Source organism: Pyrus communis, chromosome 2 (assembly GCF_041283825.1).
Source record: "Pyrus communis isolate YQ-2024b chromosome 2, ASM4128382v1, whole genome shotgun sequence".
In the NCBI taxonomy this organism is placed as follows: domain Eukaryota; kingdom Viridiplantae; phylum Streptophyta; class Magnoliopsida; order Rosales; family Rosaceae; genus Pyrus; species Pyrus communis.
The window spans coordinates 14,790,648-14,805,012 of NC_142566.1; the positions used below are offsets into that span (position 1 = coordinate 14,790,648).

Here is a 14,365-nt window from a genome sequence, read left to right on the forward strand (position 1 = left end):
CATGCGTATTCCATAGTTAGGGACTTTGATTAGGAATAATTTGGTTGTAATGCGTATTCCATTCAATCCAATGAATCTAGGGAAATCTGAAAGTTAATTTAAGCGGATCTAATTAACTTGGAGCATTGAGAATTCATGGTTTATTGAAATGCAATTGGAAATCTTTTTATTATGCAAGTGTAACATGTGTGGAGATGAACCCCTTGGCTAGCATCCATTCATTCCATTTCATCAATTTCATATTTACATTCTGTTTTAATTGCAATTTGTTCATTTAATTTAATTTCGTATAAACCTAAATCCCCCTTTACTTTAATGTCAAATTAGTTAGAAATCAATTTAGTTTGTGTTTTTAAGAGTCTTGAGTTAAGTTACAACTTAATTTCGTCCAAATTTGGGTTTGTGCTCAAAACTGCCCAGAAAGTGGTCTTTAGGCAGATTTGAGTGTGTTTGTGCTATTTTGAGTCTTTGGTTTGTCTTAGTGATTTAAAGTTTAGTTTTTCATTCTTTGAGTCTAGTATAGTTTGTGCATTCCCGGCAAGTGGTTATAAAGGCTTTTATAAGGACTAAGTCTCCTGGTTGGAATTGCCAAATCTTCACCCTCTTGTTGTAGCTGGAGAGGAGTTATTACTGATAGGCAGCAATGCGGGTGATAACCTTTTCGTGTTCTTTCTCTGCCAAGTCTAAGTTTGTGGCCATCTCCTTCTCGTTATGCTAGGAATTTGGCAATATAGTGCTGATGCTAGGCACTGTGATGTTGGGATGAATGATAACCTCATAGTCAAGCGCCATGGAGAACAGAGTTTCACCGGTTACTCGTCTCTTGGTTGTGCGATATGCCCACAGAACACCGGGAAACTCATCTAGCCACTTGCTCTTCTTTTCTGAGAGGTATTTCTTGAGGGAGTCGAGAATAATCATGTTGGATGCCTCGGCCTGCCTATTGCCCTGCAAATACAATGGCATAGACATGTGTTACTTAATGCCATATTTTTTGAAGAACTTCGCCAAGTCTTTGCCCACAAATTATGGACCGTTGTCTATGACAATGAAATGAAGGAAGCCAAAGCGGCAGATATGATGTTTTTCCATATGAAGCGCTTTATGTCCGTCTAGATAGTTGTAGTCATGGGTTCGGCTTTGACCTATTTCGTGAAGTAGTCGGCTGTTATGATTATCATGCCTTTGCCCCTAGTGGCATGCATCATCGGTCCTACTAGGTTGATCGTCCACTGCATGAATAGCCAAGGGCTAATATGCAGGTGAAGTTCACTGGCAGGTAGTGCAAGCACGGGCTTGAAGCGCTGACAGTTGTCGCACCTTTGTACATACTTTTCGGGCATCTTGATGCATGGTTGGCTAGTAGTAGCCTACATTAAGAGCTTTTTATGCCAGGGAATGGCTTTTAGAGTGGTTTCCATATACGTCTTCGTGGAGTGAGGTAAGAACCTTCAGGTTGTCGGGAGGCGATAGGTTGCGAAGATGTGGTCCTGAGAAGGATTTGCGAACGAGCATGCCATTCTATATGTAGTAGCGTACTGCCTTCGTTTGGAGCTTTCTAGACTTTAGTCTGTCTACGGAAGGCGTTTCATTGACTACGTAGTCGATGATGGGATCTTGCTAACTCAGAGTTGTGTTGATCTACGCCTCCTCGATAGCTAGTTTCGTATCTATGCTCAGCTTCTCCAAGTATTCGACTGGGATGGAGCGTTTGAGCTAATGGTCTAAGGCATCGCCAGAGCTTGCTAGTGAGTTTACGTAGGCATTTTCGGGTCGTGGAACTTGAGTGAGTGTGTATGCTTAGAACATCGTTAGCTACTCTTGTACCTTCTTGGATGCTTTGCTGCGTACTCCCCCGAGGTTTAGTTGGTGATCACCTAGGAATCGGAATAGATCACTAGCTTCTTCACCGCTAGGTCTTTTGCCAATCGAAGGCCTGCTAATAGGGTTTCATAATCCGCTTCATTATTTGACACTTTGAAGTTTAGAGTGATTACCTGCTCAAGCATCGAACTGTCAGGGGTAGTTGAACTAGGTCTGCTCTTGCTCCCTAGTAGTTGGATGATCCATCAATGTGTAAGTGCCAGAAATCTTCTGCAGGTGGGGCTAGTGTCGTTGTGGTGTGCTTGGCTACCTTTGGGGCGTTATTGGGCTGAGTTGTTGCGTCATTCAAGCTTAGGGTGAATTCTACTACGAAGTTTGCCAATGCCTAGGCCTTTAACGTCGTGCGAGTTTAATATGATAAGCCATACTAGCCAAGTTCCAACGCCCATTTCATCACTTGTTAAGAAGCGTCTAGACTACGCAAAACTGATCATGGTGGGTACTGGGTTATGACGATGAGCGGATGTCCTTGAAAATAAGGTATAAGTTTCCAAGCTACAATAACTAGCATCAAAATCAGCTTTTCAGTCTTCGTGTATCTAGTTTTAGCATCAAGAAGAACTTTGGATATGTAGAATACAAGCAGTTGAGCCCCTAACTCTTCTCGTATGAAGGAAGAGCTTACTGCTACCTTTGATATTGCCAGATAGATGTATAAGTTCTCTGCAACTTTCAGCTTGGATAATAGTGGAGGTGACGTCAGGTACTGCTTCAGGTCCTGAATTCTTTTTCGCACTTGTCCTCCTATTTGTCTTTCTATGCCCTCTTGATTACCTTGAAGAATGGCTTGCATTGATCGTTGGATCGTGAAAGAAAAGGATTAAATGCAGCTGCTCATCCGGTCAGACTTTGGATTTTCTTCAGAGTCGTGGGAGACTTCATATCCAGGATTACTCTGATTTGCCTTAGATGAGCTTCAATTCCTTGTTGGGTTACAAAGTACCCTAAGAATCGGCATGGTGAGACATCGAATGTGCATTTTGCTAGGTTGAGCTTCATTTTGTACTCTAAAAAAATGTCAAAATCTTCGCTAAGTTGCCAATATGGTTTGACCGCTGCTTGCCTTTCACCATCATATCTTCGACATAGACCTTCATGGTTACTCTGATCTGCTTCTTAAACATCGTGTTAACGAATCGTTGGTAGGTAGCTTCAACATTCTTGAGGCCAAAGAGCATGACCTTGAAGCAGTATGTGTCTCACTCGATCACGAATGCGGTTTTCTCCTTATCAAGCTCGTGCATAGCAATCTGATTGTAGTCTGAGTATACATCCAAGAAGCTAAGCAGCTAGTTCTTAGATGTTGAGTTAACAAGCAAGTTGATTTGGAGAACTGGATAGTTGTTTTTAGGGAAAATTTTGTTGAGGTAAGTGTAATCCACGTATACGCTCCATTTTCCCTTTTTTTTTTTCATCACCAGCATAATGTTGAAAAGCCATGATGAGTGCGCCACTTCCTCAATGAATCCAGCCTCCAGTAATTTATCAATCTCCGTCTCAATAATTGCTACTCGCTTGGGTGTGAAATGTTGCCATTTCTGGATCACAAATTTGGTAGTAGGGTCGACATGCAACTTATGGCAAGTTATCGATGGATTAATGTTGGGCATGTTAGAGGGTGACCATGCGAAAATGTCATGATTTTCCCTAAGGAAAACCGTGAATTCCTCATTCTTTGTCCGGTTCCTACGTGAGCCAATCCTAGCTATTTTTTTCAGCTAGTGGGGGTCAAGAATGATGTGCTCTACGTCTTTTTTAGGTTTCCATCTTGATTCATCTACCAAAGCATTGTTGACCTTGATGCCATCTTCTTGACCTGTCTGCAGTGATTGTTAGTTGGTGAAGGTAGAATCGTTTTTCTGCACTTTAGCTGCTACTGTTTGGGTGAAAGACTTTTTCTTTCACTACTTGAGAACTTGTACAATGCATCACGGAGACATGGCCTAGTTGACATTGATCTCTCTGAATGCTCCTCCTGGGATGAAATTTCTGATACTTGATCGAAGTCATATCTCTATTTTTCACTAGCCAAGGTTAGCCCAGAATCTCGTTATGGGGGGATGGGTCGCTGACGATCATGAAGGTCTGTGATGAGACAATTAGAGGGCTGGTTATGTCGAGCGTGATTGTGCCAATGGTAGTTGAGGTAAGTTAATTGAATCCGGTCAAGACCTCTACTTTGCGTTTGATCGTGCTTTGTAGGCCCATCTTCTAAATGATTGACAGTTGTAGAATATTGATTGAGCTGCCATTATGCACCATAATTCTGTCAACGATGGCGTGGGCCAGTTGAACAAAAATACCAAGGCGTCGTCATAAGGAGAGTCTACTCCCTTAGCTTCCTGCTCAGTGAAGCCAACAATCGATCCAGGTAGAACATCTATGGCTTGAACTTGAAAGATTGATCTCGTCTGTAAGATATTCTTCTTCTTGGAACTATTAATGGCCCCCAGATGCTCGGATTCGGCAAAGATGTCGTTGATTCAGATCATCTTGGTTAGGGGTTCGGCATTAGCGTCTGTTTCTCGCCTTGGTCGGGCAGCTGGCTTATCAATATACTGGTTGCACTTGCCTTCCTTCACGAGCCCCTTAAGGTACTTCATCTATGTGGTGCAGTCATTGGTTATGTGTCTTTGACCTCTGTGGAATGCATAGTATTTCATCTGATCCATCTTGGAAGTATCTTCCTTCATGAGTTGTGGCATCTTGAACTACAGCTTGTCCTTGAGGTTGCGAAAGATCTGGTTGATCGGGACTGAGAACTTAGTGACATATTGGGCGCCGAGCCTCCTTTCGCCTAGGATCGGTCATTGTGCCTGCTTCTTGGCTTGTTTTTTTCATTAAGTGGTTTATCACCTGCCTTATTCTAAATTTGTTTTGTGTCTTTGCGCGGCTGCTCAGGTGACTTCTGGGAATGTTTTTCTGCCAAAGCATAAGAATCTGCCAGGGTCAAGTTCTCGCTCATAATTAGCTCTCTAAAAAGTAGGTGATCTGTTGAGAGCCCATTCCGGAAGGCTGAGCTTCCAATGCTATCATCGTATCCGACGATCTTTGCTTTCTCCGTTTTGAACCTCTTGACGTACGTGCGGAGTGACTTCTTCGAGTCCCTCTTCATGTTGAAGAAATGATCTGACTTCTTCTTGATCGAGCGGTAAGATGAATATTCCTTAGTGAAAACCAAGGAAAGTTCGTTGAAATTCTGGATTGAGCGTGGTGGTAGGGTGTGGAACCAGTCTTGCACTTCATCTTGGAGTATCGTGGCGAAGATTTTGCACATGAAGGCGTCAATATGGCCGTAGGGGATCATGGCGCTTCAATAATACCATAAGTGTATGTCCGGATCTTCATCTTCTTTGAACAAGGTGAAATGTGGAGGGCTAAACTTCCATGGTGATTTCTTTTGCTCGATCTCATCTGTAAACAGTGACCTGCTCATGTTGGACACGTCTATACGAAGGATATCGTCGGTAGTCTCAATGAGCTAGAATTCACGCAGTTGCTCTGCTACGAGCCTTTGTACTTCTTCCTGGATTTGCGCCTGGTAGGGCAGTGGAGACTCTGGCTACTCCCAGTGTTGACCTACTGGTATATAGTGATTTTCTGCATGTCATGCCCGTTCGTGTCGCGGTCGCGGTGCATGTGGTTCATTTTATGCTGCTCGCTGTCTCTCTTGGCGCGAACTGCCAGTGGAACTCGAGCTGGGTTACTCTTGTGCTCTCCTCGTTTTGTCATGTGGCTGCCTACTCCAGTGCCTCACAAGAGGATCTCCTTATGGGCCTAGCCTCGTGTAGACACTTCGCTTGGAATGTTTGGAATGCTCGTCAAAGTATAGATCCAACTTTGAATGTACACTAGCTAGTGAACCAAGTGAGGAATGAACGATTCTCTATGCACTGAGGAGGGGAAAAATGTTTTCCCGAGGGCCCAAATGAGAGTGCACATTACTCGAACACACGGTTCATGACGGGCTAAACGGCTGTTTGCTTAGACGTCGCTAGAATAAGTCACGATCATCTATTCTTGTCCTACTACAAGACACGGTGCGCTACATCTTAATGTGCTTAATGAGCTGGTTCACTAGAGTGGTCTGCTGCACTAATGCGCTTGTTAAATTGGCGACCTGTTGAGACAGGTGATGTTCGCCATTTGAGTTGGAAAAGTCCAGATGATGAGCATCTCTATATGTAGTGGAAGTGTAATGGATGCAAGTACAAAGCTTGAGCTTGGAGCGGGTATTCCTGTAGAAAAGTGGGGTGAAAATAACTCTAGGTCAATCGCGGGACTGGTGGCTGGAATTGGAATCATCGGAGGTAGCCTCAATTTGGATTGGGCCGCATGCCGCGGGCCGGGTCGCAGGGCGAGCTAACGCGACTAGGTGGACAGAGTACATGCAAGGGTACGTTAGGCTCGTGCGTGAAGTAGCTGGCCTAAGGCCAATTCTTGCCTGGCAAGCTTGGGCTTGGCTGGCAGCTGGTGTAGCTTAGGCTTTGTTCTGGGCCTGCTGTGCAGCAAGGCCTGCTATTGGAGTGGGCGGGCCTCTTACCCTAGGCCTATTGTGGCAGCTGTAGTGGGTTGGGCTTCTTGGTTGTAACTTGTTGGTGCCATAGCAGTGCGGTGGGCAACTGCAACTCGTGCTTGGGCCTAAGCTTAGGCCGTTGTTGCTACAATAGTCCTTACCATGGGCTGTAAAGTGGTGGCTGCAGTGGTGGTGGGGTTTCTCTTGCCATCACGTTGAGTCTTAAGGGATCGTCGTCGTGGGGCTACATCATCATCTTCGTTATCCGGTCCAAATCCTTGTACATATGGGTTCCATTCAAGAAACCAAATGCAAGAGACTTCTTCGAGTATTTGAATCCAGCTCTCAATGAAAGTACCAATTTGTTGATGCAAATTTTCGTCGTCTTTAGCTTTAACGAAAACGCACTTGCAAAACAATCAACATATTTCATCAAGGACCTAAGCCTCATGCTCCCACGAGGTGGTGGGGTTAGGCCAATGGATCTCTGATGCTTAATTTAGTTTCTCTAAATAAGAGTAAGTGTTTAGGGTTTAAGGGTTGCAAAAGCTTACCAAAATTTGGTAGAATTTGGGGTATATATAAGGGAATGGTTAGCCATGGTGTTAGGGTTTTACTCTACACATGGCGGCATCCTATTGGCCAAGGTTTTATGAAGAAATATTCTCAAGATATTAAATAGGAGATAATTTCTTGAGATAATGCAGTAAATATCCCTAAATGACTTAAATAAGGATTACTTACTTAAATGGAGTCACTCTTCAATTGGGAATGTATTAAAGATAGGATTTGGGTAATTAATCCTTATCTTTAATGCTTTGACTTTTCCTTGTCAAGGGCAGGTGAGCTGCGCGTGGGAGTATTTGAGGAGCCTACCCATTTAATAAAGGCAATCTTGTCTTTCTTGAGAAAAAGTCCACGTGTTACCTCTAGAATTTTTGGGATTATTTAGGCTCCACATTGTCGGATTTGGGTTTAAGGTTTGGCTCCGATTGAATCGTTTTATTGGATTTCTTGGTCTTGATGGGGGTTTAAGGTTAAGGTTTTGGATTAGAAATTGTGGGGGTTCAAAATTAGGGTTTTCTTGTTGATGGGCTTCTTTTTCTTCTATTTAGGTCATTGTCACATCTGGAATTTTACCTACTTCCTTATTGCCACCTCGACCTGATTTGCTTCAACTCACCCACACTTCTCCATCTTTTCATCCATGGTCCTTTTCAGGCAACAATGTCCACAGATAGGATATTTCTAATCTTGCAGCCAATGGTGGGGTTTCGATGAATATCACCCACTCCAATTTGAAACCACTCGCTTTGTTTAGTTCAAAAAACTTAAGGGTTTCACTCAACCTCTTGTTAGAACCAACCTATAAATCAACATGCAAAATATATGAGGAGTGGCCTTGACTTTTGTCACCTATATCTCGTGAAACAACTCAATCATTTCGACAACAAGCCCCCGCCTTTTAGGATTTTTGATTTAGATTAATCGTCAAGGCAATCAAGGTTAATAACACGGTTATTAGGAATAAGCTTACTCCTTCTATGTCATCCAAAATTGGGTTTGGATTTCACAATTCAGGTCTGATATCGGATCGGGCGAAAGGTGGCGATGGGGGAGTGGTGGAATGGGTTGTGGCTTTGGTAGTGAAGGGAGAGGGGGCCGAGAGAAGGGGAATGTAGGTGATGATGGATGGGTTAGTTGGCCGACTGTGGTTGGTTATTATTATTATTTTTTAATTCACATGGTGCAAAGTTGGTAGCCACATCAACACAACAATACACCTTATATGTGTCACGTCATCACTTAACAATTAATTTAACAATTTTTTTAACGGATGTATGATATTGAAAAGAATGAGAGTAAATTTATGTGATTGAACTCTTTTAAAGATGTTGCATGAGGTTGCAATTTCAGCCAAACTCGAGGGACAAACTGTAATTTACCCTCTAATTAAATAAAAATATCAATTATGATAAAACAAAATGAAAAAAAAAAAATTTCAATTTGTGCCTATGAATCTATGAGGCATTGATGATGAAAGAACACTAAAAATAAAAGAAATTTTTTAGGATAATGCTAGCTAAACCAAATTTTTAAACCAAGAATCTAGAAGCCCTAAGAATTTGCCGCAACCACCCTCTCCTTATTCTCCCTGGTTTTTGCCATGTAGCAAACCCTTTTCCTTTAGAAATCTATCGTGCCCTATCCTTGTCCTCCAAGGATTGGTGCTGTGAACCCTAGCCTATATATATATACATATTTATGTTGCACAAAATCAGGGAGAGCCTTAGAGAGAAATCAGAAAAATACACTTGGTGCCGTAGCTTTGCAAGGAAGGAAGGAGAAGAAGAGCTTGTGCCATAACCTGCCATCTAAGGCCATTTTAGTGCTGGAGCGTCTCTGGGTTCTTTCTATCCTTAGATTTAGTTCAATGTTTAAATTAGATTGGTTTTGTTTAATTGCAAACATGTGGAACTAATTTCATTTTAGTTAAAGGTGAATTCAAAGCCATGAACATATATGTGATATGAATTTATTACATCCAGATATTGTTTCATAAATCATGAATGCGATTTACTTATCTGTTTGATTGATAACTTATTCTTGTATGTTGATTAAGGATGCATACTTAATTTGCATGCGTGAATTTGATGCTAAAATATAAGGGAATTTCACCTAATAGTTATGAACTTATATTTATAAGTAGTGGAAATCACTAGTCATAATTGTGTTAAGTGAATCCACGGCAGGAGTATCATGCAGTTCATAATTACGAATGTCTTGTCAATGCTTATGATTTTCATAAAACTTAATGATCTTTGATATGTATCTATATCATGCAGTTCATATAGGGAACTTGATAAGAATAATTTGATTGCGTCACTGAGTCCAATTCAATGAAATTAGGAAAATCTGAGAGTTAATTAGTGATGTTCACAATTAATTTGTGGCATTGTCATTCATGGTTTATAGGAATAATAACTGGAAATCGATTTGTATGCATATGTGTCATGTGAGGAGAAGGACCCTCTAGCTAGCTTTTCACCCTTTAATTCACCCAATTTGTGCAATCTTTAGTTTGTTTCTGCAACCTACTTTGTTTTAGTTAAAATTCGTCAAAACAACCCCCCATTTAGTATTCTGAGTCTTTTTAGTTTAATTTTTGTCCAAACTTCTCTCTAGTTCATGTTTTGAGTCAATTTAATTTAGTTTTGTGTTATTTGAGTCAATTTAGCTTGTTTTGAGTTGTTTGAGTCTAGTTATCTATTTTTGAGTTAAATAAGTGTATATTAGCATCCCTTCTGATCCCCGACCTAGAACGATCCCTACTTTCACATACTACAACTATCAAAAAGAGGGTTTAATTTGTGTGTTAGTTTCTATCACATCAAATTTTGGTGCTGTTGTCGGGGATTAGCAAAATTGGTAATCTCCCCTTTGTTTCAGTTTTCTGTTTTTCTTGTGTTTCTGATTTTGTTTTGTTTTGTTTTCTTTGTTTTAGGTACTAGTTTATGACTCAATGTTCTCAACATGTTCGTGCACATATATTGGAGTTTGACGACGATTTTGAACGAACTTTTAGAAGGAAGAGGAACTAACAAGAACCCAATCCACCTAGTTCTAGCTTTGAATCCAAATTGGAAGAAGAAGATGAGGAAGAACAAGACATGGCTGTGGACAATCGAACAATCAAGGAACTTTCAGCCTCGGGATTGGACAATGTCATGCCTATTTGCATTCAATACCCTAGGGCAGCTCAAGGCAAGACCGATGAGTTTGAATTAAAGTCTAGTTTGCTGCATTATATTCCCAAATACCATAGGCTGTCCATGGAAGATCCGAACAAGCATTTGAAGAAATTTGAAGTGGTATGTTCAAGTATGACACAAATCAACGTGGATGGCAATATTCTGAAGATGAAAGCCTTTCCATTCTCTCTTTTGGAAAAGACTAAGGATTGGCTCTTTGAATTAGCACCTAGAACCGTTACTTCTTGGGAAAGTATGAAGAAAGCATTCTTATAGAAATTCTTCCCAACTTCAAGAGTCATTCTTTTAAGGAAGAGAATTAGTAGAATTCAACAAGGCCAAGGAGAATCATTTCCAGCGTATTATGAGCGTTTTAAGACTTTAGTTACATCTTGTCCACAACATCAAATGAAGGAAGAGCTTCTAATTCAATATTTCTACGAAGGACTTCTTCCAATTGAAAGGCATATGCTAGATGCTTCGGCAGGTGGTGCTTCGGTTGACAAAACCCTAGTCGTTACCAAGATCCTAATAGCCAATCGAGCCTTGAATGCATAACAATACGAGGGAGTTGGACAAAGGGACCCCCCACGGCAAACCCAAGTGAATGAGGTAAATGCAATTTCCGAACTTCAATCTCAAATGGCTAATCTTTTTGTTCTTCTGTCACAGGTTGTTAATGGATCCAAAGTGCAAGGAGCAAGTGTTTATGGCATGTGCACTATGTAAGGACATTCCATTGATCAATGTCCTCAATTGATAGAGAATTGAGGATGGGAAAGTGCTTATGCCATACGATATCAAAGCCAAAATCAACCAAGGCATGACCCATTCTCTAACACCTATAATCCGGGCTGGAGAGATCATCCAAATATGAAGTGGAGGGAACCTCAACAAACTCATCAACAAGGCAGATATAGACAACCACCTCCAGGACTCTATCAAAGGCCATTCGCACCACCACAACTTCCACCACAATCTGCCCAACCAAATTCAGGTTCGTCATTAGATAATGATAAAATTCTTCCAGTACTAACTTCTTTAAAGCAGGGCTTACAAAACCAAGCCAAGGAGATGGGCGAATTAAAGAATCAAATGGGACAGATGGCAGAATTCATAGGACAATTTAGGGAACAAGGCAAATTGCCTAGTTCAACCGTTGTAAATCTGAAGGGAGGTTTTGAAACTGTTAAGGCTATCACGTTGAAAAGTGGCAAGGAGGTTGGAACCACCTCATAAATGTCCAAATCAAGTCAAAAGGAAGACGAAAAGCTGCTGCTCGAGGAAGAAGAGGATGCCAAAGCCATGACAAGGGTAGAACACCCTTTGCCGCAACCACCTAAGGACCTTAAGCAGTCCAACTCAAGTAAGGTAAGTTCAAATTCAATTCTTTCTAATCCTATTCCACCAAATGTGCCTTTTCCTAGCAAGTTCAAGCAATCTAAGAAAGAAGAGAATGAAAAAGACATTCTAGAAACCTTTAGGAAAGTACAAGTCAATATCCCACTCCTTGATGCAATCAAGCAAGTTCCAAAACATGCTAAATTTTTTAAAGAGCTTTGCACAACAAGGAAAAGGATTTCGAACAAGGAAGTGGTACGGGTAAGCGAAAATGTTTCAGCAGTTTTACAAAGGAAACTGCCTTCTAAATGCAAAGATCCAGGTAGTTTCACAATCCCTTGTGTTATTGGTAATACTAAGTTTGAACATGCTATGCTAGATTTAGGTGCTTCCATTAATGTCATGTCTTACTTTATCTATGCATCTATGAACCTAGGAGAGCTTAAAAATGATGGTGTTATCATTCAATTAGCTGATCGTTCTAATGCATATCCGAAAAGAGTTTTGGAAGATGTTTTGGTGCAGGTTAACCACTTGATATTTCCAGCAGATTTTTTTGTGCTTGACATGGAAGATTTGGCCCATTCTACACCATTGCCGATCCTACTTGGGAGACCTTTCATGAAAACAGCCCGCATCAAGATAGATGTGTTCAAAAGGACGTTAACAATGGAATTTGATGGCGAGATTATTGATTTTAACATTTTTGAAGCTGTAGGGCATCCTAAAGATGATCATTCTTATTTTTCTATTGATGTAATTGATTTGTTGACGCAGGAATATCTTGAAGACTTAAATGGGGATGCCCTTGAAATCATTGCTAAAGGAATAGGACTCAAACCCAAAGTGGTCGAGCCTAATTGTGCAGAAATTGGCGAGATGGTGGCTGCCCTTGAGTCCTTGCCATAACATATTGGTAAACCTCCAATCCCAATTCCAATTCCCATTTCTACTAATAAGTTGTTACCCTCAGTGATTCGAGTGCCCTCCCTCGAGCTTAAACTGTTACCAAATCATTTGAAGTACGTTTTCTTGGGAGACCAAGACACCTTGCTGGTCATAGTCTCTTCCACACTCATGGCAGAAGAGGATGAGAAATTGGTTAGGGTGTTGAAGGAGTACAAAACAGTCATTGGATGGACCTTGGCCGATATTAAAGGGATAAGTCCTGCAACATGCATGCATCGCATACTTCTAGAGGAAGGGGGCTAAACTAAATCGAGAGGCTCAACGTCGACTCAACCCTCCAATGATGAAAGTTGTGAAAAAAGAGATTATCAAGCTTCTTGATTGTGCAGTGATTCATCCAATTTCGGATAGTCATTGGGTTTCTCCGGTTCAAGTTGTTCCAAACAAATTTAGAGTCACTGTGGTGAAGAATGCAGAGAATGAACTTGTGCCCACTCGTATCCAAACAGGTTGGAGAGTTTGCATTGACTATAGGAAGCTCAACGCCACCACAAGGAAAGATCACTTCCCTTTGCCGTTCATTGATCAAATGCTTGAAAGGTTAGCTAGTCATTCTTTTATTGCTTTCTTGATGGTTATTCGAGATATAATCAGATTGCTATAGCTTTAGATGATCAAGAAAAAACTACTTTTACTTGTCCATTTGGTACTTTTGCTTATCGTCGAATGTCATTCGGTTGATGTAATGCACCAGCCATGTTTCAAAGATGCATGGTAAGTATCTTTTCAGATTTTGTTGAGAAGATTATTGAAGTTTTCATGGATGATTTTAGTGTTTTTGGTGATTTGTTTGATGATTGTTTAGCTAATCTCACATTAATCTTGAAACGATGCATCGAAACTAACCTTGTTTTAAATTGGGAAAAATGTCACTTCATGGTAAAACAAGGCATAGTTTTATGTCATATAGTTTCAAAAAAGGGAATTAAAGTTGATAAATCAAAAATAGATCTTGTACACTACTTACCCTCTTCCACTTCAGTGAGAGAGGTTTGTTCTTTCCTTAGACATGCAGGATTCTATAGACGTTTTATTAAAGATTTCTCGAAGATCTCTACACCCCTATTCCGACTCCTACAGATGGATGTTCCATTTGTGTTTGATGAAGAACGTGAGAAGGCCTTCAATCACCTCAAGGAGATGCTCACTTCGGCACCCATCATAGTTCCACCAGATTGGAGTCTTCCTTTTGAGCTTATGGGCAATGCCTCATATTATGCGTTAGGGGCTGTTTTGGGACAAAGGAAGGACAAGCAGCCGCATGTCATCTACTATGCTTCCCGGACCTTGAATAACGCTCAATTGAACTACTTCACCACTAAAAAAGAACTCCTTGTTGTTGTGTTTGCTTTAGATAAGTTTCGTTCTTATTTACTTGGAACTAAAGTCATCATTTATTCTGATCATGCAGCTTTGAAATATTTACTCACAAAGAAAGAGGCCAAACCAAGGCTTTTTCGCTGGATGTTTCTTCTCCAAGAGTTCGATATCAAAATCCGGGACAAGAAAGGAAGTGAGAACGTGGTGGCCGACCACTTAAGCCGTTTGGTACACGGTGAGGAACCATTACCCATCCTAGAAACATTCCCAGACGAGCAGTTGCTGTCCATTGAGGTAAGTGAGTCATGGTATGCCGGTTGGCCTGCGGCATTTGGTCTTTTAGACCTATATTCCCTGTTCTTTGACAACGATCATAGGTTATGCAAAAAGTTCACCTAAGCACAAAAATGTACAATTTATCAAACTATACCCAAACGGTAGAATTCCAGGAAATGGACGCTAAAAACGGATTCGGAACATCGAAATTGGCCTAGGAGAGATTTTGGGTATTCGGGGTCCTAAGGTTTTTGGTTAAAAAGGGTTAGGGTGAAAAGGGATGGTTTGAGCTTAAACCCAAACCTTA

The 14,365-nt window shown here is 41.1% G+C and overlaps 1 protein-coding gene across 1 annotated transcript; it reads right to left on the bottom strand.

Moving 5' to 3' along the window:
• Nucleotides 1–4,750: 4,750 nt before the first annotated feature.
• Nucleotides 4,751–5,191, bottom strand: LOC148698622 (uncharacterized). The gene has a single exon (XM_088678484.1). It carries the CDS (start codon nucleotides 5,189–5,191, stop codon nucleotides 4,751–4,753), a length of 441 nt encoding a protein of 146 aa, XP_088534610.1.
• Nucleotides 5,192–14,365: the final 9,174 nt, after the last annotated feature.